General features: G+C 37.2%; 2 protein-coding genes and 1 pseudogene across 2 annotated transcripts; all 3 read right to left on the bottom strand.

The window, feature by feature from the left end:
- Positions 1-5,036: 5,036 nt before the first annotated feature.
- LOC143599300 (monocopper oxidase-like protein SKU5) lies at positions 5,037-9,763 on the bottom strand. Its single transcript, XM_077077285.1, has 9 exons — positions 9,629-9,763; positions 8,756-8,865; positions 7,925-8,195; positions 7,692-7,830; positions 7,244-7,610; positions 6,104-6,469; positions 5,758-5,836; positions 5,476-5,675; positions 5,037-5,390 (listed from the first exon to the last, which is right to left on the bottom strand). Exons 1-9 carry the CDS (start codon positions 9,761-9,763, stop codon positions 5,300-5,302), a joined length of 1,758 nt encoding a protein of 585 aa, XP_076933400.1. The 3' UTR covers positions 5,037-5,299.
- A 5,432-nt stretch (positions 9,764-15,195) lies between these two features.
- Positions 15,196-22,416, bottom strand: LOC143599296 (acid beta-fructofuranosidase 2, vacuolar-like; annotated as a pseudogene).
- A 697-nt stretch (positions 22,417-23,113) lies between these two features.
- On the bottom strand, positions 23,114-26,355 carry LOC143599295 (uncharacterized). Its single transcript, XM_077077279.1, has 13 exons — positions 26,292-26,355; positions 26,106-26,217; positions 25,923-26,001; positions 25,164-25,239; positions 24,995-25,078; positions 24,793-24,897; positions 24,556-24,636; positions 24,416-24,480; positions 24,128-24,197; positions 23,854-23,931; positions 23,673-23,770; positions 23,411-23,546; positions 23,114-23,326 (listed from the first exon to the last, which is right to left on the bottom strand). The coding sequence occupies exons 1-13, from the start codon at positions 26,346-26,348 to the stop codon at positions 23,180-23,182; spliced, it is 1,188 nt and encodes a 395-aa protein (XP_076933394.1). The 5' UTR covers positions 26,349-26,355; the 3' UTR covers positions 23,114-23,179.
- Positions 26,356-26,605: the final 250 nt, after the last annotated feature.

Below are 26,605 nucleotides of genomic sequence, written 5' to 3'. Positions count from 1 at the left end.
CCTGATAATATCTAATGCTTTGGCTACCTCTCTAGTATCCCCGATAATCGTGCCATCATCCAAGTACCAAGCATGAAAGAGAAGCTTGCACCGATCTCTGATTTGGTGAACAAGTGGGTGCAAAGCTAAGGCAAAAAGAAGAGGCCCAAGAGGGTCCCCCTGTTGAACCCCAGTGGTGGATTTAATGAAAGTATCACCCACATATAACCTAGCCGACTGCCCATATAAAAAATCCACCCAAAGAGAAATGGAAGGACATCGACTCCGAACCTCATGTAGAAGGGTCGTCCTATCAACTAAGTTGAAGGCATTGGAGAAATCAACAGTAAGCATAGCCAATGACCCATCCGAATGAAACTGATTTAGAAACCTGTTCGCGCTATGAAGCACGGCCTCTGCCCCACTGGGGACTCCCACCCCAAATTGAAAGTCACCGAGGTATTTAACCATCTCCTTCCCGACACCCCTCATAGCCACCTTAGAGACCAACCGCCTCCAAATGGCCCCAACGGCAATAGGTCTAATCCCATTGTCCGGTTTAAGCAACGGCGTAAGTGGGGCAGACGCAACAAACTCTGCCAACACCTTAGGACACCTTCCCCCCAAAAATAAATTAACCACCGCAGAGATAGCCTTGAGCAAACCATCCGCAATCGGAGACCCCTCTCCGCACAACGCATCTAAAATGTGTTGGGCTCGCAAACCGTCCCGCCCACACGAAGTCCCTTTAGGGAAAGACTTAATGCACCCAAGCACACTATCAACGTCCACGATAAGGGGAGACTCAGAAAGCAAGGAAGCAGGCATAATCGGAGGTGCCATGATGGGATGCTTAGACAACAAAGCGTTCAAAGTATCCTTACCGAAAGGTGCAACCCCTGAAGAGCATAATACCTTGACCGCAGCAGTGAAATGCCCGTCCGCAACTTTTCGCAAACATTGTTTAACATTGGCGCCCAACCCGGCGTTGTCAGACTCGGGTACAAACGCATCACCACCCGGGGCATCTCCTAGGGGTTGGTTAAAAAGCGATATAAGGAGCTCAAAGAAACCGTCACGGTCACCCCAAGCGGATAGCGACCGTTGAATAATTCGGCATTGCTCAGACTTTCTATTGCCAGACCTGCGTTGCTGACGATTAGAAGGTCTGAAAACTCGTAAGGTGCAACGTGGTAACAACAACAGTTTCACCCACGCCTCAACAGACTCTGGCATAGCCGCCACCTTACCCAGAGCACCCACTAAGGCTTGGGAAAAAGCCATTCGACAACTATGAGGAATGTTTTTAACAGTCGTAATAGGAAGAGTGAAGACACGCTCAAGGAGAGCTACATCCACCTCCACCCTTCCCACCGCGACAACTTCCCTCCCAACATATGGCTTCGCAATCCCCACTATATATTCCTCCACATCTCCCGTGACACACTTGTACCAGACCGACCCGTCATCATGATGGCACCCCCGACGGAGAGCATGTGACTCCATACACGCTCCACACATCCACCTACGCGAGACCTTTAAAGCCTCACCAACCGAAATAAACAAATCCAAATTTGTCGAGATCGCCTCCCGTAAGGTCTCTTTCTTGTCATCCGATGACAAATGAAGCCGCTTAATATGTGCGGCCAATCGAACCCCCTTGGACCCCGGTAATCCATCCGGGCAACAGTGGAAGCCTCTAAACGGACACGGCCAAACAACCTCCTCAATAGCCCCGGTCATACCACCCCCGACCCACAAAACACCCTGGTAGCCAAGTACCACACCAAGAAAAATAATAATAAAACAAAACATATTCCAATATACTAGATGGGTGTCCGCACGATGCAGCGGAAATAACCTTGGTAATCACGTTATAGATTTATGGGTGCTTCTTGTTTCGTTCGTAACCATTAAACCATTTATTGGGATAAGTAGATTCATAGTTCTTATTTTAAACTCAATTTAATATTGAAATGCATCGAAAACATAACCTAACCATTGTTTATGGTTTGGTTTTGTTTGGTTTCAATTTTCAAAGGTTTAGTTTCAGTTGTCGGTAACCAAAAAACGTTAATAATGGCTTGGCTCATGGTTTAATTTAAAACCATCAAAACCGAACGTCAAACGTGTGACATTCGTCCATTTTCGATTCGTATTCGTATTTGTAAACCCGGCCCGTTGGGTCGTTTTGATGTATTATCATTAATAAAAGTGTTCCTGACATTTAATGTTCAACGTTCGTTCATTTATTACTACGTTCAAATCATTTATGAAGTTCCAAGTCTTGACGATAATTTAGTTAAACACGTAAATCTCCAAAATTCATAAGTACACAACGTAACTTATAACATCTTCAAAGTTCGAGGTTTAAAGTGAAAAATGTATTAATTAAAACTGATTTAAAGAAACTAGAAAGTACAAGGGTATAAAGTGAAAATTCTATTTAAAATATAATATAATAAATAAGCCAACCCAACCCCGCCCTGTGACCCCCGTTTTAGCGGCCACCGTCGCCGATGGCGGCACCGGAATTCCCAAACAACCTCGAAACCTCAATCTTTGACCCTTATTTTTAGTTCAACGCGTTACGCTGTCAATTAACATCGATATCTATCATATTAATTATATTATAACAACCTTTAGCCGCTAATTAAACCCGCAGTAAATTACGGAAATCAAATCAATGTTAGTAACGCGTATACGCTCCAATTCGTAGTATAAATAAGACTCTGATCTTCATTATAACTCGCTCACAACCTTCTTTCTCTCTAAAATACTCTTACTTGGCCGTATTCAAGTTCAAAAGCTTCGGCTCCGGAGAGTTCGTCTTCTACGTCAAAACAACACAACTCCAGGTAATTATTAGGTGTTTTATAATAGTTTTTTATCAACATATAAAACCCCTATCATAATTAAATCAATCAGAACCTGGTTTAAACAATTAGAAATTTAGGGTTTATAGATGAAGGAATGAACATACTGTGTATTTATAATTATCATTTTTCATAAATAAACTGAAATACCAAGATAGTCCACGCGTTTGTTTGTTTTTTTGAAACTGTTATAATACCATTTATTAATAAATAATATATATCATGAACTGTTAATATATTTAAATAATAAAACCATGTCCTTAATGAGTATGAAACCTATAGCAGCTGGTTAACACTCTGAGTTGGTAACATAAGGACCTGGGTTTGAAACCTGGGTCAGACACAAATTTTTTTGTATTATTTAATTATCAGTTATTTAAATATTCATTTAATCAATTAAAAATCATAATAAGTTTATAAAAACCTTTTTAAATTAAATAAAAATTATTTAAATTAAATATAAAATATATCTCACCATTTCACACTTAAAAACCGAAATTTTCATTTTCATAAACCGTAATTAAAAATCGTTCGTTAATAACAACCGTAAACTTTAATTTACTAAAAACCATATCGCTAAAGCAACAATTATAATTTAAACTTATAAACATTAGTTCAAGTATTTCGAACGTGCAAACTTCATATCCTCGCCGTTTAAAACACTTATATCGTATTAATAACCGAGTTTCCGTTAAAACATAAATAATATTATTATAATCAAAAATATATAATGCATAATATTAACAAATATTCATTACAAGTTATATAATAAAACAACCTCGTACGATTATCGATTAAGTCTCGTTTTTACCTAATTTCGTTAGTGCGGATCGCTCGTTTCAACTTTCGTGAGGCGTTCGATTCTTTGCCATTCTCCACGCTTTTGAGTTTTCCTTTTACCTCGATTTCCTAAGTTGAGTTTTTCACAACCCCTTTTTAAATATTTTCATATTTTAGGATAGCATATGTATCAATTACAAAATTCAAAGTATTATGATTTCAATTACAAACTACAACTCATTATATGGACTTGTGTGTTAGTTTATTTGTTTGCTCGAATGTACTTGCACGTTGTAGCCTCATTAAGTATGATCATACGCCCCCCTTTGCACTGAGGTTCATTTGTATCGAGTGGAAAAGGGCCTCATTATCCGAGTACGTTGGTTGCTACCAACTGGAAAGGACCTTACTTGCGCGATTACCCGAGTACGTTGGTTTATACCAATTGGAAAGGACTTTACTTACTCGTTTATCACTTGTCCATGACCGTATTTTATACATATGTTACAGGTACCATTAGAAGATGAAGTATTGGAAGACACTTAGTTTATTTAGAGTATTCAAATAAACGGATTATTATTATTGTTTATCTTTGATTTGGATGTATTTGTTTATTTTGGAACTTGTGTTACATGATGTTTTAAATGAATTAATGTTATTATTGCCACCAAATAGTGTCACGTGTGTTTGAACAACCTGTACGTCACACTCGGGCGTTTCCGCTTAAGCCGGGGTGTTACAAAACTCATACACGTAAAGTTTTATTTTTTTTAACTGGATAGAAACTATGACAATATCATACTCAAATTAAAGAAAATTAAATGCTCGTTTTTATGGTGGAATTTTTTTAAAAAAATATTAACGTACGAAAAAATTATGATCGTTTAAAAATTATGGGGGTATTCGGGTTAAAAATAAAATTATAAAGAATAAATGTTCATATAAATATTCTTTAAATCTATAAAAGAATAAATGGTTAAGATGGCATTGTTGTAACTATTTTGAAGAAAAATGAAAACACATGAGATTTAATGTTAAAATCACTTTATCCTCATTTTAGTTGTACCATGTGTTTAAACAATTGTAAATCCTTTAAAATTCATTGTTTTAATTTGCCCATAACCACTATGTTATTTATAGTATATACAGATAAATAGTACATTTTTGTTAGTAGCATTAAATTTCATAATTAATAGAGAATCAAACTTAATTACAAATATCTTTAAAAAGATTCATAAAATTCTGAAGCTAATGGCTGCATAAACAAGACTGTGGAAGTGTAAATATATATATAGGTTAAAACTGGATACTTCTTTTTATAGTTGAAGACGTATACTTCAACGTCACTTTAGAACCGAAAAACCAACAAATTCGTTGTACTGGATCTTAGTTAACAATTAGAAACAAAACGATCATTCGTAACCTTCCTTAGAATAATCAAAATATCCATTAAAAACGAATAGATTTTACACCGAATTCCTCTTCAACTACACAAGCAATCAAGTAAAAATAAAAGAATGATGGAATCCCAGAACTTAGCACAAGCATTTCTGGGAATGTAGCAAAATAAATCAATAATTAACAAAAAAAAAATTACCTCAACATAAATAAAACCACAATAAATACTTTCATTTAGACCATAATTTATTGCTTAAAAACTAAAATCACAGCACCAGAACACTCAAAACCGCCATTAACAAGCCCAACACAACCACCGATCCATGCAGTTTCAGTGCTGAAGAGATATCCTGAGGCCTGCAAAAGTTATCAATTTTCATTAGTATGCATGACTTCCAAAAGTCAAACTTTGACCCGAAGAAAGAAAGAGACGAATGCTTACTTTTGCTTATGACTGAGGGCCCCACAGAAAAGAGCATTATCGGGTATGGGCAACTCGGTTTTGTTATTTTTCTCGGGATTGACAATCCTAACATAAGTTTCTTGACCAAGATACCACGAGTCGAGATTTTCGGTTCTCAGATTCCAAACTCCCACATTATCAAGAGAGATCAAGATTGATGTCCATGCCCCAGGATAAACCTACAAAACATGCGCGATTAAGATAAAATTTGATAGCATTTGATTAAAAAAATTGTTGTATCTAACAGAAATGTCTTGATACCTGTGTGGTAGTCCGAGCAATGCCATCCCACTTATTGTAAGTTCCCCTGCTGTCATTTGTCCACTCACCATAGCCCATTCTAAGATCAAATCACAAAAATTTAATATCCATAAATGATTCATAAAACATGACGGGAGAGGCATTACAAAATTCTAAGTTATTACCCGAACGAAAATAACAAACCTAAATGGCTTTTTTATGAACTGTTCATGTTTAAAAAAAATACTTTTATGTACAAATGTGTGCGTTATATGCACATAAAAGACCATTCAGCTAAAGTATGCGCAGCCTAGAACTCTGCAAATAAAAATATGAAACATCATAATTATGTAAAATTTTCTCATACCCGACAACAAAGAAGGCGTATCCATCCATATGATAACTATGCATCTTGGTCTCGTTGTTTTGCAATATGACTTCCATAAATCCTCTATATGTTCCATTAATAACTGATGTTTCCGTCTTAGGTGGTCCCGTGAGTGGCGCGGTCGGAAAGTCAAGTTTATATGCGCCTTTGACTTTGAACTCATCTGCAAGCCTAATTGGTGTGGTGGGATTAACAAACGATATCCCACTGAGTGTTGCCCTTTTCTTCCCATTGATTGTCACTGGTGGTATGTTTCTCAGTATGTATACGTCAGTCACGTTTATAGAACCGTATCTAAATGAACCTTGTGGGTTCGGTCGGGCCCCACTAGCCGACACATTCCACCTGCATATGTTTCATCACATCCAGATTTTACAACAACCATTTGCTAATAGAATCGATTCTAAAAAATTTAAAAATAAGATAAATAAAGAAAAAACCAAATGAAAAAACAAACTCATTAAATTCCTACTCATATAATAAAAAACAAAAATAAAATAAATAAACTTTCATAAATTAAAAATAAATTGATAATAAAAGATTAGCAGGAATGTAGGCCTATAAATGAACCGAGCTTGCAATGAACTGTTCCGCAGGAAGTTCGTTTATTTAATAAAAGAACACACATGCACTGAAAATTTTGTATTTAGTTAATCGAATGAACATGAACAAAAGTTTTGTCATTCATTGATGTTCATGGACGTTCATTCATTTACGCTCATTCGTATACATTCATTTATGTTCAGTTTGCCCATTACAATGTAGCCTACTTTTATACGAATAATATATCACCCATTACAATTTAGTCTAATTTTATGATCTTTTTTAGGCTCAACAAATGGATGCTCACATTTACATTTAATTGGTGTTAACCCGGTTATGTTTTTTCATATATTTAGTTACATTTGTTTGTTTGTGTACGTTTACGTTCATGAACTGTTTGTTTATACTATTAACAAACAAACACAAACACACCAATTTCCGTAACGAACGAATACGAACAAAAAACCTCGTTCGTTTAGCTCTTTATGTTCAATCGTTTATCTGGTTAAAGTTAAACGAACAAACATGCCCCATTTGTGTTCATTCAGTTCGTTTAGCCTGATGAAGTGAATCTACCTGATGGATCTTGCTTGATTCATGGAGAAAGTATTGTCATACTGATCTTGAGGGGGCTCAGGAAGCGGGCCAGAAGCTTTTCCTTTGGAATTGGAGTAATGCAAGATACCAACACCAGTGACTCGTTGCCACCTGGACTCGTTTGCAAATCTTGCACTAGCAACAATGTAGTAATCACTGCTTGCATTCTGATCCATGGTGATTAAAAAGGAATATGTCTGTCCCACATGGATATCTAAACTGGTATAGTTTTGTTGAACTGTATACGACCCCTCTGTTTCAGCTAAAAGCAAGTTATGGTTTTGGATCCTGAAGTTCAAACTAGTCGACACACCGACGTTGCTAACGCGAATGCGATAAGTTTTACCTGCCAATATTATTATAATAATCTTTTAGAACTGTAAGCAAGCGAAGACTAATAAGAATAATATTACGATTTTTAGCTTACCAGGTTCAACATTAATGGTTTCGTGATCAATTCCATCAGGAACAAGTGTATCATTGTATCTGTACGGTCCTTTTCCATTAATAAGCACGCCATCAGGCATTCCAAGAGCATGTCCATCATCAAGCGCCTTTCTTAAAGCCTACAAAACCAAAGGGTTTTGGGTTCGAATGCTCAATCCACAATGCAAAAAAAATAATGAAAATCTTCACTGTGGCATTTCATCGAACACCTACCGTGTGGTTCCTTATGTACCAGTCACCAATCAAGATTGTAATATCACCAGCCGGGGTATCAAACGGGATGGGAATGACAGATCTCGGGTTGATAATAAAGCTACCAAACCCACCCGAAGCCCGTTGGAAATTGAGCGAGGGGAAGTAGAAGTAGCTTCCAATTTGATCTTTAACTTGAAAGTTATAAGTCCAGTTCCACTTTGGGGGAATTGGACAATTGGTTCCAAGAACACCATCTTGCCAAGAACTCCTCTTTTGCTGTATACCAGCCCTGTTTCAATCGATATGCGTTAATCAGATTATCCAATGTACCATTATTAATATGGATTCGTGAGAATCAGGGGTGCAAACAAGCTGAACCACTTGCAAGCTACTCGAGATCGAATCGATAAAAAGCTCGAAACAAGACGAGATTTTTCGAACTCGAGCTGAGCCAGAGCCTCAAATAAAGCTCGTTAGTTATCGAGCCCAAGCTCGAGCATTGTACGGAAAGCTCATTTAGGCTCGTCAAGGCTTGTGTGTTTTTAAGTTTTCCCTCTTCAAGACTTCCATGTATTAATTTCACACTGCACAACCGATCTCAAGCCAAGCTTTGTCTCCTTTAAGGTGGTACTACACAAGCTCAAGCCGAGCTTAACTTGTTTAAGGTTTTTCTCAAAATATATAAAAATAATTAAATACGTATATACATTAAGAGCTGAGCTCAGCTGAGCTTGAAAAAAACTACTAACGAGCGAGCTCAAGCTTTAGAAAAAGAGCCCGGGCTCTCGTTAGTCAAATGAACCGAGCTTGGCTCGGCTCGTTTACACTGAGAATAAGAGCAAATCTTACCAAGTGAGCAGAAGGTTTTCATCCAATTTGTTCCTCACATTAACAACAACATTGTTGTTAGTGGTTGAATTGATAACAGGTCCTGGAAATTTCCCGTTTATAGCAATAACCTACAACAATCGAATGCAGATCAGTGTTGTAAAAATCGCGATCGGTTATTAATCACTATATGCTTCCTATTCTATTTCACCTAATCAAACCAACAAACCGGTAATCAGTCAAAGCTAGTCAAAACCAAGCAAATTTCGGTAAAAAGTTGATCAAAACATTTGAAAAATTATACTTATTAATCCAATCCGGTTAATAAGTTCTGAAATTCATATATGAAAATTTGATTTTTTTGTGTGTATATATATGTACTTATATAAGTTTGAAAATTACATATAAAAGTTCAATCCAATTAAGTAGCATAACAATGCAGAATTCAGAGTTCTAAAAATCACGGGTAGGCATAGCCGATTAATCGGCTATGCTACCGATTCGATTTCAATTAGTCGGACCAACAAACCAGTGACCTGTCAAAGCCGGTCAAAATCGGTGAAGTATTTGATAAAAATTATTATACTTTTTAATCCAATCTGTTTAATAAGTTCGAAAATTCTACATAAAATGTTGAAAAAAATAAATATAAAATTGAAATCCGATAGCTCCTCGTGAGTTCAACAACACTAACGCCAGATTAATAACACACTCCAGATCTGAAGCTAAAACCACAATATTTTGCAAATTGAAAACTATATTAGCAAAAAACCGACTGTGGCATTTCATCGAACACTTGGCGTGCAGTTCCTAAAATCCGATTAAAAAAACACAGAATGCAATCTCCGAACAACTAATTGAGTGACGGAAAGCGTATATAATATGAAAGTATACCTGCTGCGGAACACCGAGAGGTGAGGCGGTGATGTAGGAGACTTCGAATTGGTAGGAAACAGTTGGATCTTCAGCGGAAGTGAAGGATATTAAGAGTGTAATGCACAGAAGAAGATATGAAGCAGCAGCAGCCATTGATTTGATGAAATGAATGAATGGAATCAATTGGGTGATTTTTTATTTTATTTTAAAGAGAGAAAGCGGAAAATATTTTAGACACATGGAAAGGAAAGGGTTTGTTTGTGTGGTGTGGGGACAATATACAAACGGCTCTTTTATGGTAATAATAATCATTTCTTATTCGCTTTCTTCGCTGCCTATAATAATGTTTTTATATATAAGATTCACTTTCAAATATATTTAATATTAAAAGTGCTACGAGGCTTGGGTTTTTTAATAGAGACCCGAGTTAGATTCGCACTTTTGTCACTTGGGGTGGCTATTGGCAATAAAGAATTTGAGTTAGGTCTTGCGAGGTTAGCAATTTGAATCCCGAGCACCACCTGGGTTTTCGTCTCACTGTATGTTAAGCCAGAGAGTTATGCTATTGTAGTGGCATAAATACTGTCAAGTGACAGCCGACGGTATGGTTTCCTAGGGAAACGCCCAATTGTGGGCCTAGTTAAGACAATATAGTCTGGCCAGAATAGGGCAACGAGGCTCTCCGGTTTAGGGGGTGCGGTAACCTAAAAACACAATAAAGTCGTCGTTCTAAAAAAATGTTAGGCCTCTATAAACCAACACATCAGCGTCATGTAAGACAACAAACGAATCTCAAAAGCCTCCATTGTCTTCCACAACACTAAATCTCTATAGATTTCATTTAAAAAAATATTATGTTTGTATATATATAATATTTGTACATGTGAGTGTGAGTGGTTGGTCCATGTGACGTTCGTGGGTAAGTCCTCCGAAGCAAACCTTCGGTCGCGAACTTCATCCCACGTCGCTACCCCTTGCTCCCATCCGAACGTCCAGCGGCACATCACCACGGACCTTGGCACCCACACCTCATTTTGGTTACTCTAACATCTGCATGAATTGGTTTAGTATTTATATTGGTTATTATATAAACTAAGGGTGTTTGGGGCAATGGTCAGGTACACTGTTGCCACCATCTCTGCTAAAATCAATTAGGGGGATCACGAATTGGTTTGGGTTTTCGGTTTGTGGCCCAAACATCCTAACTATAATGCATGTATATGTTTGATATGTTTTGTATTTATGCTTTTAAAGTTTGATATTGAGACAGGTTTTTGAACACCTTTTCTTTTCATTTTTATTCTTATTATTGAACTTATACGGTTTTCACGATTCTCAATAGAAATTAGTTCCAGAAAAAGTTATGAACAAAATTTGTATTATCATTCTATTCAAATACTTAAATATTTATTTTTAATATTGTATTAATCAATTTTTTCATTATGTATTAGAAAGTGATATGGAAAGTTATCGATTTAAATTGGTTATATTTTTTTTCTAATGACAGATTTCTTTTACTTCACAAGACTCGAATGTAGGACCTGCGAAACAAAAGAGTCTGCCTTTAACACTATACTATATTTTTAAAAGTTTTTTAAATTGGTTACATACTTAAAACAAAATATACAAGTCTTACACGATTATCATACTTCCGTGCATTTAACTTTCATTCTGTATTTACTACTTTTATTAGTAGGATCCAACTGGTTGCCAATTTAATATACAATTTTGGTAAAAGATAAAATGCGTTACGAATTGTGTTATGATGATATTAAAACATGTATAATCGATCAGTATAATAATCAATGCATTTCTTTTTTTTTTTTTTTTGAACGGCGACTTTCTCAGTTAAGTGATAACGCGACCGTATTCGCGGCCCCGTCACCTTCGGTCCAGACTATGTTGACATTATCGGGACCCACGCTGGAACCTAAGGATCATTTAACATTCCCGGTAAAACCCCCGTTCACCCCGCCCGAAGGCACGACAGGTTTTATGCATCAGGGAAAATCCGATCGGCATCAGGGATCGAACCCGGGTCTCCCCGTGTCTTCCCATCCTTTGCCTGGCCAACTGGGCTAGAACTGCTGGTTAATCAATGCATTTCTTAATTCATATAATTATTAAAAACCATATAAAAACAGAGAAATAATTATTCATTTGGATTTATATAAAAAAGAAGAAAAAACAAACTGTAAACCTGAAAAAAAAATGGTCTGGTTTTGCTGGCATGCATGACTATTGTCCATATGAGAGAATAAGAATGGCTGTAGTAATTTGGGTCGGGTCTATAGCAAAATGTCAAGTGAAGAGAAGATAAGGTTACATTCACCATCCACTAAGTTATTTGCATTGTCAGTTTGACCCATCAACTTAATAATTTCACAAAATTGCTAGTTAATGTATTTATTTGACTTATTACTTGAAAATACTGTTGTGACTAAAATCATATAAATATAAAAAAGTTCAATAATTGAAATTTTGTCAGAGAGTAATATATATATATATATGGTAATTTAATTTAGAGCCTAAATTAAAAAGAATCATGAAAACGGTATAAATATTCATGTCTATCGCTTTGAACGTGATTGATAAGATGATTATGCGACTATCTCCGTTTATCTTTCTTAATACTTTCTATTATCTTTCATGTATTATATGATTCTCGTAGGTTTTTTTTTGCTTAAAGCGGCTTGTATTTAGCATATCTCATACATATGTGCGTATTATAATTTAAAAAAAACTAATGTGCGTAATCATGGGAGAAAAGTTAGTATGGGTATGTCAACTTATCAAGATAAAATTATAATGAAGAACCACACAAAACTAATAGGAAAGTAGAAAAGGCAAGAAACTAGTTGTGAGCATTTAACAACAAAAAAACTCAAAATTGAACTTATTAGAAAAGGCAACCAATTAGCGAGGTCTCAAAAATCGGTTCGTAGGCAGAAAGAAGATGCATGCATTGTTGGTTTTCCATCAGTTTTTCCTGGTTTGTTCAACTCATTTGTTTCAGGTTATCAAACTCATAACGGGAACATATGCATTGTTGGTTTCGGGTTTAACCGGTAGTTCCATTCCATGCATCTTACTCATAAAATGTTATTTTTATTATTACAAAAGTAACACACACACATACATATATATATATATATATATATATTGAACGGCAAATTTTATTAAAACAGCTAGCAAGAAGCTAGAAACCAAACAAAAGATAACAAGATTATAATATAAAATTACACCAATCTTTCCACAACAAATTTTTGAAAGACGATCGATTTTTTTTTATCCAAAGAAATCCAAACAATTTTATATCTTCTATAGTTTTGACGAAGCAAACCGGCTTATTTAAAAAGATGACTTCATTTCTAGTCTTCCAAATGCACCAACACGCTGTGAGAATGATCCCGTATAAAACCTTATTTTTCTGAGTCCCCAAATTGCTAGTTTCATAATAATGATAAGAATGATTAAATTTTTTGAAACAAATGATTAAATAGTTAAGGTGTTGGAAGTGTGCATATATATAAAGTTTAGGGACTGAAATGAAATTCTATAAAAAGCAGGTAATGTGGGTAGTGACAGCTCAAAGCCAGTCAAAATGACACCACACAACACGCGCAATTTAGTATGATAAGGTTATAAAAGATAACGTATACCTGACAGCATTAATCTATGTCTTAATTAATGTTCGTAACTTGTAATCTTTTTTTAATCTTCCTTTGCGTGTATCATATGAATACTTAACTTCGTATTCACGGCTATTTGATAAATATAATAATAAGAAGGTAATTATTTTGTTTATTATTATTTATTTTATTTGAACGGTTAACGAATCCTTCAAATGGGAGAGCGACTGCAACTGGCCCGATTATCCCGGTATACTTGAATTGTTTAAAAAAATTAAAAAATATACGTTGTTAATGTTTAAACCCAATTACCTAATTCATTTAAGCCTATCTTTATTAAAAACAAATAAAAATAATAAATTTATATAACCCAAATCATAACCCAATAAGCTTATTTAAAAATATAATTGTTTAAACCCAATGCATTGTTACTTTTCAAAAAAGTGAGTTTGAAAATATAATATAACATCCATATAAATTGTAAAGAAAAAATCGCATTTTTCTAAGGGGTGTTTTTGATAATACATGTGAAATAAAATGTATATCGTGATTTTTATTGTTATTTTAATATAATATGGTGTGAAAATGAGTTGCAATCTAGTTGTTTCTATTTTTTTTTTTTTTTTTAAGAAAAACATTTAGAAAACGATTTTATAGAAACTTACCCATTACATTTCCTGTTTTGGAAAATGACTAGGATATTATTGTACCACGATCAGGTGATATTTCTAACAAAATAATACTATCTAGATGCTTGATCTAAAATCATGTAATATACTCTACTTCATTAGCATTCAATTCCATTTCACAAATAATTATATTACAACCGACACATTTGTTGTTTATTTCTTGTCATGTTCTTACATGACATATTGGCATGTTGTCTTGTTCTTTTTATTTCATGATTTGCCAAAAGAACTTGAGATTCTCGTATATAATTGTGTTTTTGTTTGGAAAAAAAGATTGTTTATGCGAAAAATAAATAAATAAGTAAACAACATACAGTTGTGAACTTATGATACCTGAAGGAAAAAATAAATTATGGAAATAAAGTGAATGCTAGAAATTTGTTTGGCATTCTTAAATAGTAACGTGTAACATGAACACTTAACATATAGCTTATAAATAAAAATATCATGTAGATGTATGGCCCGACCGTGACATTGATCGTGCTTGTTGTGTAACATGAACACTTAATATATAAGTAACAATATGTGTAATGAACACTCAACGCTCAATGATACCAATTGTAGTGAGTGTGCCCAAGATTTGACCAAAACTACAAGAAATTTCAAAAATGCGCTATGGTCAATACAAATATCAACGAGAGGATGGTCGCACACCAAGCACGACCCATGTCACGGTTAGAATGTACATCTACATGATGAATTGTTAACTTACGGATTAAAAATTGCTTTAGTTGAACACTTGAACCCTATGTATATATGTGTCAATGTGTGTGTTAATCTTTTTCTCTTCGTGTGTTAAATTGTTAAATCATATATTTATATCAAAACAACTAAGAAAGAAATATACACGTTGTTATTAAATAACTTCTTTCAAGAGATCATATTAATTTAACCAAATTCAATATAATATCTTTCACTATTAATTTGCTAATATTCGTATAATCATTGTATCTTCTTACCAAGTTACCCATCATAAAGGATATTCAACATGAATATAAACATAATAAATTCACCAAGTGTCTACAAAAAGTATTGGGCTAGATCAAATGGGTCGGGACAGCCCAGTAAAAGAACACAACCCTACAATGATCTACTCAACATCAACCTCAGGCCACATCTCTTGCTAGGCCCACACTAGCCATCCGCGGTCCATCTATTTCATAATCTTATTTGCGAGGTCTCTTCAACTTATTATTGCCGGAAGCCCAACCCAATATCATACGGGCTAAGGGCCCAAGCTTGGGTCGGGCCATTTTTTTCTAACTTAGGACCGGTTATTTCTCTGATTTTGCCACGTCCATGCCACGAAGAAAAAGACAGCTAGTAAGATAAGTGCTGGACCAATCCAAGCCCATTTGTTTTCGTTCATTGGCGTGATGCCCATTTGCCATACCTTGAGCGAAGCCGTCACGGTAAGCTTAGTGGCATTGTTGAATAAGAATAGTTGAGCATCATCGTTGATCGCTTCTGTTGGATAAACACGTGAGGTGATGCATGTTCTTCCTCCTTGTGCGTAACCTTCGACCATCGAATGATCCACCTAGCAAATGCCTCAACATTAGTAGATTGAGTTTTGAAAAGCTTGTTTTGTTTAAGGTTTTCATTTTTAAGTAGGAGTGGGTATGGGTCAATTAGGTAATCACCTTAAACTGAACCATAACCGGACACTTAAGTTGTTAAAAAACGATAACCGATCATTTTTGGAAAAATCAACAATCACTTATCATTAATGCGTGTAGAACCCCAGTTGGGGAAAACACGGATAAAACTGCAGCTTCAATGTTGGAGACCACATACTGCGTAAACAACGAGATTCTAAGCCAAGTGCATATCGGCTCAAAAGGCTCGATGACGCCTCCATCCCAAGAACATGGAATGGAGCTCAATTACTCAGGCTGCATGTAGATCAATTCCAAAAGAAAAGGCACAGAGCCACTTCTAATGGAAATGATTCTCCAAATCACATTGACGCTGATGGTCTTATATTTGAACTTTCCAGACTGATGCCGGTATTCACCGCATACATCCGCCGGGGAAGTAAGTAGTTGCGTGTGGAAGGCGGCAAAACCCGCATAAACAGGTTAGTCTTACATTTATACTTATTCAAACCACTGATATGCCGGTATTCACCGCATAAATAAGTGGGGAAGTCGTTGCGTGTGGACGACGGCAAAACCCGCATAAACAAAAAAAACGACAAACCTTCACGCAGGTCAGTTATAGGTAAAGGGTGGTCATCCCACTAAATGAAAGTGACGGTCCTACCCGCACAATCATGATAGAGGAAACTGAACACTAACCTATTGACAACCACGCGTCGAACAGTTAACTTATTCAAAACACTTGGAAAATTGCTAAGTTAAACTAAAGTATGCACGAGCGAATCATATATTGTTTATGCGGCAAAACAAGTGCCAAATTAAGCTATAATATGCATGAGCAAGTCATACAACGTTTATAACGCAAGCCATTAAATGAAAGTGACGGTCCTACCCGCACACTCATGATAGAGGAAACTGAACACTAACCTAGTAACAACCACGCTTCGAAAGGTTAACTTATTCAAAACACTGATATGTCGGTATTCACCGCATAAATAAGTGGGGAAGTAAGTCGTTGCGTGTGGACGGCGGCAAAACCCGCATAAACACAAACGGCAAAAATTCCTAAGATGAGGAAAACCTTCACGCAGGTCAGTTATAGGTGGAATTTGGTCATCCCACTAAATGAAGGTGACGGGCCTGCTTGCACAAACATTTATATTTCAAAAAGATTCAAAAGTAAGCGGGACCATACCCCTTACCTTGGCAACCAAGTAACTATAAGACAGGTGCGGGTACAGTGTCAAGGCAAAACCCTTCACATACTTAGCACCTGCAGGGAATTGAAGCCAAGAATACCTCGGCAACCAAGTAACTATAAGACGGGTGCGGGTACAGTGTCAAGGCAAAACCCTTCACATACTTAGCACCCGCAGGGAATTGAAGCCAGGAATACCTTGGAAGTAAAGTAACTATAAGACGAGTGCGGGTACAGTGTTAAGGCGAAACCCTTCACATACTTAGCACTCCGCAGGGAATTGAAACCAAGAAGGATCTTCTGGGCCATGCTTGCGGAAAGGGATATAACATCCCCGCATAGCGGGAACGTTGAGAACTAGATTGTTGGAAGCTCCAAGATGGAATTGGTTGTTTAACATAATTGATCACTATGTTTAAAACTACCAAAACCCCGTGGAGAATCTACACAAGCGAAACTCAACGCTCCCGACTTGCGAAGAGGTTACATAGCTACCCGCATCATACCCAAAGATCAAGCAGAACAGTGGGAAATTCTGCACGTGATATTAGGAAACCCGCGGGAAGAATCCCAGCGGAGAACCTTAAAACTAAACCTTTTTCAAAACCCCTTGCTTAAGTCCAAAAGTTCACCTCACTTATTAACAATTCATGAGAAGAACATTGGACTGGGGGGACTTGAAGAGGTAGGTCCCAGCAGAGCCCAGTTGGACCCGTAAGACTCACCTTCAACAGGGACGTCTGCGCGGTTGGACCCGCAAGACTCACCTTAAACAGGGACGTCTGCGCAGTTGGACCCGCAAGACTCACCTCGAAGAGGGACGTCTGCGCAGTTGAACTCGCAAGACTCCTTAAAAGAGACGTCTGCGCAAAGACCAACTGGATCCGCAGGACCAACCATGCTCAGAGACGCGACGTCCTTACGCGCAGTACGCAAGCTGCTCCCGCAGGAAACGCCTCCCAATGGTCGACGTATTCCGCCTGTTCCCGCAGCTACGGATACTAGCCATCAGGGAAGGCTACCCGCACAGCAAGGCTACACGCACAAGGCACTTAACTCTCAAATAATTCAGTAGTCACCTGAAGAAGGAATGAGCAAGCCGGGAATACTCCCGCACAAAGCCGGGAATACTCCCGCTCAAAGCCGGGAATTCTCCCGCCCAAATGAGCCAGTCCGTACATTACTGGAGGATCTTTTGTACTGTACCTGCCAAGGTATGGACAAAAGATCTGACCAAAGCTGCGACAGCTCACTGTGATAAAGGAATACTACACAGCCGGCCTGGTCACTATCAGCCGCTGCCTACTCACCAACCCCTGTCACTATCAGCCGCTGCCTACTCACCAACCCCTGTCGTAGCACGTGCATAGCCTACAGTTGGTGGGAAAGGAATAGTACACAGCCGGCCTGGTCACTATCAGCCGCTGCCTACCCACCAACCACCAGCATGGCACGTGCGTAGCACACAGTTGGTAGAACAGGAATACTATTCAGCCGGCTGTACCTGCTTGGAAACCTACCTTCGGCTATAAATACTCCAACACCTTGGAACGGTATTATCATCTTATATCTTCATATATTATCTGATATCTGCTCTAGTCATTTCTCTTAATATGCACATTATATTTAAGAGCAATCTAGACTGATTCTCACGCCTGAGGGTGGTCACAAGGAGGTACCCCCCCCCCCCTCTCAGTGACGAGCTCACGGTGTCTGTTTTGCAGGTCATCAGAAGAACAACCATCTTTGCCGGACCTAACCCTCGTGGGAAACATCTATTTAACCCCCAGGTTATCCGTAATCTGCCCGGGGTCACCTAGTGTTTCTTCAGTTGTTTTTTCGCTTAACTAAATTTTGAAGTTATAACCCATTTTTGTTTGGTTAAATCAGCAGTTTGTTCGGTTATTAAAAATAAAAAATAAACGAGCCACACGTTTCTCAAATAGTTCGGTTAATTCAACATGATTTTGGTTAAAACGGTTATGGCCCCGATATTCTTTTTTTTACTCTTATTTTAAGCATAACCGACTTATAAAAGAAAATTTACCAAAATTCTCATGGATAGTTTTTCGCCTTTAAGAACGGGGACCGTGCTACCATAAATCGACTTATCGACATCCTCTGCAATGGAAGATCTAACCAAAGACAACATTAACCAGCATTAATCAAAACAATGACACTCGAAACCACCCCATATGTTCCATTCGTTTGGGATGTGCACCAACTGATCATTGGTGCGCATGCAAAACGTTTGGACTCGAGTAAATAAGAAAAGGAATATTGGTTTTAAATAATCCCAACTATGGCCTATTGGTAAATATCAGTCCCAACTTTACACTTGCCTGCTGACCGTCCCAACTATTGATGTATTTGTTTCTAACGGGCCGCGACTAACGGATGTTAACTCCGTTAGTGATTTGCTGACGTGGACCTTCTTCTCCGGCCGCATCACGCCGGAAACTTGCCGAAAACCTGCAACTCGCCTCCATTCTCCCTAATATCGTTACACCATCTCTCTCTATCTTTCCCCTCATTCGAAACCGAACCGACGTGCCGCCGTCGTTGTCTCCGGCGAAGTCCACCCTCGTCAATCGTGCACCATTCGAGGTAATTGACACATCATTTGACTCGTTTTTATCCTCTTAACAAAAGCCCTATGCTTATTTTGTAAATCGTGTAACATTGATTTCAAATTTTTGAAAATAAAATCGGGTTTGGTATATAGGGATTGGCCATTAAAGAAGATGAAATCTACTTCATTTTCTAATTTCCGATGTCTTTTGAAGAGGGAGGTAGACGGTGTGACGATATTAGGGAGAATGGAGGCAAGTTGCAGGTTTCCGGCAAGTTTCCGGCCGGAGAAGAAGGTCCACGTCAGCAAATCACTAACGGAGTTAACATCCGTTAGTCGCAGCCCATTAAAAACAAATACATCAATAGTTGGGACGGTCAGCAGACAAGTGTAAAGTTGGGACTGATATTTACCAATAGGCCATAGTTGGGATTATTTAAAACCAATATTCCATAAGAAAAAAACAATACCTTGATTGGTCTATGCAAAAGAATATATCATAATCACCATGTTTGTCTTTGACAATGTAGAAGTAAGTCGGCGTGTGTTCAGTTAGGTTCTTGTTTGCAAGAAGCAACAGACCGAATGGGCCTAGTGCGTCTCTCACACCTGCTCCACCGTGACCCGCACAATTATATGGGACAGAGCCTTTGATGGGTAAACTTCTGGTAATTTTCTTGTCCAACTCGAACTCGACCATTATATCAACCTATCAATGAGATAATTCATCCATAAGTTACTTTTCACATACAAAATAATAAATTTTCTTAATACAAATACAAAAGACCAGCCCATACTTAATGGTTGAGTTGAGCTTAGAGATTTATAACATACCTGAGATGTTGGGCCCACATTAAGTGGAACAAGTGATCCGGGCTCGAGTGTGACCTCATTGAACTCATTAAGATTGGACCTAAGTTTATCCAACTCTTCAATGGGCCATTGAAGCAAATTGGTACCGGTTAATGGATCTAGCGTAACCGTTCTTGGAACCGCCTAAAACATAGCCCAATATTAAGTATAAGAAGCCCAATTGAACATTGAAAGACAGAATATATGTGGTATATTGGCATGTATTTTTGGGGTTAAGCCCAAGATATTACTATTTGAAAGGATATGATTTTTTTTACCATAAGGGAAGCCTAACCCTTCTTGATATCCGAGCTTTCGCTATCGGTCTCCTTGATCCAACTCCATAAAATCCTCCTATTTTTGTTTTGGTCAAAGAACGTTTTTGACGCGTAGTAAATCCCATAATCATATCTTAAACCAATTCCGACCTATTTTTGGATTGTCTGGGGCCCATGTTCCTTTTTTCGTGTTATAATCTCCAATTGCATAATAATCACATCTATCATCATCCATGCTAGCTTTAAGGACATGTTTTATACCTGGTCCGATATCCCCGGTATCAAGACCGGATTCATTTTTCGAAACTGGAAAAAAGTCAACACATTCCCACATTCCCGTACCCTTCACCTGGTGAAGCCACGTGTCTAGAAGCTCATAACTTTTGAAATCCTTGGTATCATACACTAACACGATTCCGGTTTTATTTACTTTTGATCCAATCACCGTACGCCACTTGCCTTGAGGTGTGAGCCATGCTGTGGTGGGGTCACGGAAGTCCTTTTTATGGATCCCCTTTGGTGGTAACAAGACCGGGTTTGCGGGGTCCTTGACCCAGTTCACAAGGAGGGGGTCAGCTGGGTTGGCTGGGTATGCTAGGTTTTGAACCTGAACCGATTCATTAGTTGAACCGGTGTAGAGTACAACAAGTTCATTATTTGGAAGGATGGTTGTTGACCCAGTCCATACACCATTCACGTCGTACCATTCGTCGTTCTCCATTGCTATTGGTAGGTGTCGCCAATGAACCATGTCTCGTGATACCGCATGACCCCATACGATTAGACCCCAGACCGGGGCCGCTGAGCTGTATTGGTAAAATAAATGATACCATCCCTTGTAATATACCGGACCTATAATATAGTTAAAAAAATATAGCACCCATAAAAACCAACATAATTAATTAATAATAATAATATAATATAGTTTAATTACAATTGATGAACTTACCATTTGGATCTACAAGAATATGAAGCACAAATTTCCACCATCAAAACATTGCCGGTTCACCATATAATAAGAAGAAATACATAAAATGAATAAATCAGTATTGTTTCATGTATGATATGACATTGCAACTGAACTACTGAAGAAACGGATATGTAACTGAGATAACCAAACTCAAAAGAAAACTGACAGTTAGTATTATGTACTCGTAAAAAGAGAATTCTCGGTTTGGTTTAGGTTTCGCATGTAACTAAAGCGGAAAAAACCAATATGAACCATTCTTAATTTTGAAAAAGTATTTACAAAACTTTAATAAAAATAGTATAATCCAAATATATTAGCATAAATGTATAATGATTTTTTTTACCAAAAAAAAGGCCTAAAATAAGTATTTTGGGCGTTTTCTTTTGCAGCTCAAAAAATTCAAGCCAAATGAAAAACCAAAAAAAGGAAGAGTGAACCAAAAGCCGGAAAAAATAAACGAAACATAACAGTTTTCAAAAACTCGAAAGTGAATTTTCAGTTTTTGGTTCGGTTTGAGTCCAAAATCGACCCATGTACACGCTAATTTTATGCGTAAGATAAATTTAACAAGTTTACTGTATTCACTTAATATTCACGAATCATGACAATGCCATTGACATACCGTTCATCCAATTCTTTCCAGGAGTGAAATGAAAAAACGGGAGCTTGCCAACTCAATATGTCGTCGGTCCACGAAAACGAAGGCGTATCGGCCGGTAACCCAAATGATTTTTTAGAAACGCCTTGTTCAGTTGGATCCCTCCTTTCGGGCAATGTTGAATCATTATTATCATGAGTTTCAATATGCACATTTCCAACAATCAAGGCCACCAACAAGCCAATTGCCAACACCCCTGATATCAAAAGGAGAACGACTTTGCTTGGTTGTTGGTTGGTTTCTTGAGGTTGAGACAGTTGGTCACTTGCGTCCAGAGCCGGGACGTAGCCATAATCAGTGTCGAGAAGGGGTGCGTGACTCGGGTTTTCGACATCAGGTGATGTTTGGGATCTCATTGGGTAAATGTTTATTGTGGTTGTTAGTTTGGTTTGAGTTTTGGTTACTTGTATAGTAATTTTGTGAATTGGGAATAAAGAGTTTAGGAGAAATGTAAGGACAGCTAAAAAGGTGTGTGGTAAAGAGAAAATAAAGCACACACAACAATATGTTTAAATGTGTTTTATAACACCTGCCTTCAATTTTTATGCATTTTGAATCAGTGTTCAATTTTTTTCAAACAAGATATAGATAGAAATTTAATTTACAAATGTCATCTACATGTTTTATATAATTTACAAATGTCATCCATGTGTTAAAAGACTCATACTTTGATCAAACTAAACACAAGCAGATGAGCTAGAAATGGCAAAATTTACACTATGAAGTTACAGGGCGTATAAGTAAAGGACGGAAACGTCACACATTTATATCTACCGTATAAAAGAGGGCTTACTACTCGCTTATATCGAAATTTCTTTGTTAGGTCTACCTCCGCTATGCATCAAGTCAAAGTCATTATGTTCAAACCAAAACTTGTATTTACATTTAGACGTATTCAACATAACAAAGTTAACGCTTCCCAGAGGGTTGACATCAAACAGGTAATTATTATATCGAAAACATCAGTCTAAATTATACATTAACATGGTCTAACGAAACAAGTTGATTTGATCAAGGCTCTTAACATTATGACAATCTCCTAAATGACAGCATATGAGATGTTTTCAAACAAGGGTTACAAAGCAAAAACATACGTGGATGAGTCGACAAACTTCGGATTCAAACGTTTGGTGGCGGCCATATTTTTCCAAACAGTTCTTCCACCCTCTTCGCTTGGTTAGAATAACCATCCATCCCGGATGTAAGGAGTTCCAAAGCTGCGGGCCCCATACCCGAAGCAAAGCTCAACTGGTCCCACTTTACCAGCTGCAAGTACAACACAAACATTGTTCGTTATAAATATATTAATATTAGTTTTTGCATTTAGTGTAATATAACATTTCAAAATACCTCTTCATCGGTGAAGTTATATGCAGCAGCTGATTGTGAGGATAATCTTTTCACAAATGTATACTTATCGTCATCGGGAGTTACAGATTCCTTAAGAGCCTGTAATATCTTCAAAGGAGTGATAATATAGTCAACCCTGCATAATTTAGTAGCCAATGATGAATGATCATTTATTGGTCCAGAATATAATATATATATGTGTGTGTGTGTGTGTGTGTGTGTACATTATAATATTTTGTAATGGGTGACAAATAGGATGTACCCTAAAACATTGACAACATCCTGCTTGTTTCGGATTGATGCAACCATCAACTTTGATTTATGCCCATATTTGTGAATATAATTGTAAGCTTTTGTCACCTGCAAGACAAAAAGCATATCTTAATGAAAACAAAGAAAAAGAAATTAAAAAATAGCTAAAAATAGCAGGTTATGAGACTAACCAACGCCAAGCCGGGATCTTCTCCTCTTTTAAGAGCGGCTTCTATTTCAGGATCACCACTGTGGTTGCGAGCCCAATCCTGACAATGTGAGAAATGCCAGATGACTTATTCAATTTCAACATGTTAACTTATGAACGGGTCAGTCTGGGACTCTGGGTAATGTATCCCGAAAGGACCTGACCCATTTCAGACCGCACTAAAAGTTTTGACCGGTAATCATACACCATACTGAAATTAAAACAATATTTTTAAACAAGAAATAAGAGCATATTACCCTAAGGCGACCAACAAAAATTTGAATAACAGAAGCACCAGCTTGAGCAGCAGCTGCAGCTTGACAAAAGCTGAAGAAGCACAAAGTGGTCAACAAGTTAGGACTGACCATATGCAGGTAAGACCTACTCTCTTGCTTTTTTTAAGTTTCTCCCCTTGTAATCTTATATCTTATTATCATGCAGAATGCTGCTAGTCCAATATTATGAATCTTATATCTTACCATTAACCCTTTTATAGTGGTTTATACTTTATAAGTATTGAGTTTTATGATCACTTTCATTCATACCTGTAGACAAAAGTCATGTGTGTTTGTATGCCTTCAGATTCCAACAATCTTGCAGCCTCAATTCCCTGAAGAAAACAATTATGTTATATACATCGAATGATTCTCTAGAAACATCATACCATAATATCTTGTGTACTCACTTGCCAAGTTGCGGGAATTTTGAATAACAAACGTTCTGCAGGGACATCAATAGTGCTGTACAATTGCAACAGATTTTCCACCTGCAAATCAGTAAAATTATAACAATCTGAGGGCAAGATTGTAAATATTGGCGTCGCCATATATGAAGTTATACCTTTCCACCTGCAAATCAGTAAAATTATAACAATCTGAGGGCAAGATTGTAAATATTGGCGTCGCCATATATGAAGTTATACCTTTCCAACAATGGCATGTGTGTCGTAAGCAAGGCGAGCATCCACTTCAGTTGAAACACGACCAGGAACTAGCTTTGATAGCTCACCACCAACGTTCACTAACGCCTATTATTTATTTATTTGCCAATTCTTAGTCATAAGTATTCAATAGATCAACTAAACCAACTATATGAACGCATACTATCAACAGAAAACGATCCACCTTATTAACAAAACATGTCATTCGAGCATTCGGGGTCTCTAGACCATAACACTCCTTATCTGCCAATGCAGTATCCACAGCACCCTATAACCGTCAGGTAAACATATAAGGCTCACTAACTGAAGACATTGCTTACACTAATTCATGCAAAACTATACAATCTACTTACCCTAAAAGCAGTATCAGGGAGGCTGCAAATTCCTAACAGAAGAGATGAACTTACAGTGGCAGCAGTTGGAGGAAACCTAAAAACGGTTACTTTGATCAACACAAAGTTATGTACATAAAACTAGGGGTGTAAACAAGCCGAGCTGCTCATGAGCTATGTGAGATCCGCTTGTTAAAACTCGAATCGAACCGAGCTTAAACAAGCCCGAGCTTCACATATCGAGCTCGAGGCGACTCGGGAGCCTAAATGAGCTTTTTATTTATATAATTTTTAATTAAAATATTTATAGAATAACTTTATTATGTATAAAACTGTGATAAAAAAATTAAGTAAATCATATTACATCATATATAAAATATATAATTATAAACATAGATGTAAATAACTATAAAAATTTGCATGTTTGTATAAATCAGGATTGGTTAATTGCTAAATAGTTACCAATTAAATTTCACCTAATCGGACCATTAACTGGTAGTCGGTCAAGCTCATGAAATCGGTCAAATTCGGTCCAAATTGGTCAAATTTGAGTCAAAATCGGTCATAATCTTTAAAGTATTTAAAAATTTATATTTTGCAATATTGCATATAAAATTCCAATCCGACTAATCCCGATTAACCCCTTTAATAACTAACATAAACAAATAATTAAATAACAAACGAGCCGAGCTCGAGCCTTAATGACTTCAGGCTCAGTTCGCCTCGTTTACACAAAAACCTTCACATCCACAAACAAAACCTAACGAATCATAACCGAACCTCTCGAAATCATCGAACACGACCGTATCCGGAACAACTTCACTGTACTGTGACAAAGCATCTAACTCAGTCCTTCCACCTACAAATCAACCACATCAACTAATCAACTACCAAACACACACACACAGTCAAACCTAAACCTAAATCCACAAATTAAACAAATAAAACTAAAATTAAACCTACCGGTGTTAGGTGAAGCAGAGTAATCAGTGTACGAAGCTCGGATTTGAGTAGCACAGGATCCGCGAGAACTGACGAATACGGATCGTACCGGAAACCGTGTTGTTCGGTTATTCTGGTGATCAGTTAACAGGTCAATTAGAAGTATATACTGTAAATGTAATATAGAAACTAATTGTAGTGGAGTACCTTAAGGAGAATGGAAGAAGATGAGAGTGAAGCAGTGTGGAATGAAGTAACTGACATTTTTGATCTGCAAGTAAGTGATGATAGTAGGTGTGGAGTTTGGGGAAGATGATGATGATAATATTATCATATACAAGTTTTTAATGAAACATAGTCAACAAAGAGTGCCACTGACGGATTTGGGATTTTTTTTTAGCTGACAGCTGGTGCATTAATTTTATAGGTTTCAATTTTATACAAAAGTATAAAAAATTTCAGGTTAGTTTGATGATTCGGGCAAAGTTTATTACAAACTAACAAATTAAAACTAAAATTTA

This window comes from Bidens hawaiensis, unplaced genomic scaffold (genome assembly GCF_021521415.1).
Source record: "Bidens hawaiensis isolate Kalapana, Puna unplaced genomic scaffold, B.hawaiensis_p1.1 tig00051768_1, whole genome shotgun sequence".
In the NCBI taxonomy this organism is placed as follows: Eukaryota; Viridiplantae; Streptophyta; class Magnoliopsida; order Asterales; family Asteraceae; genus Bidens; species Bidens hawaiensis.
Note: the sequence above shows the minus strand (reverse complement) of the source record. Positions and strands in the feature narration are given on the sequence as shown.

Coding starts and splice junctions, on each gene's coding strand:
- LOC143599300 (XM_077077285.1), bottom strand. CDS start 9,763: ATGGCTGCTGCTGCTTCATATCTTCTTCTGTGCATTACACTCTTAATA. Junction 7,611..7,691: donor AACCATTAATGTTGAACCTG/GTAAGCTAAAAA, acceptor TAATATTGGCAG/GTAAAACTTATCGCATTCGC. Junction 6,470..7,243: donor AATCAAGCAAGATCCATCAG/GTAGATTCACTT, acceptor AAACATATGCAG/GTGGAATGTGTCGGCTAGTG.
- LOC143599295 (XM_077077279.1), bottom strand. CDS start 26,348: ATGTCAGTTACTTCATTCCACACTGCTTCACTCTCATCTTCTTCCATT. Junction 24,898..24,994: donor TGACATGTTTTGTTAATAAG/GTGGATCGTTTT, acceptor AATAAATAATAG/GCGTTAGTGAACGTTGGTGG. Junction 23,771..23,853: donor AAGATCCCGGCTTGGCGTTG/GTTAGTCTCATA, acceptor TTTGTCTTGCAG/GTGACAAAAGCTTACAATTA.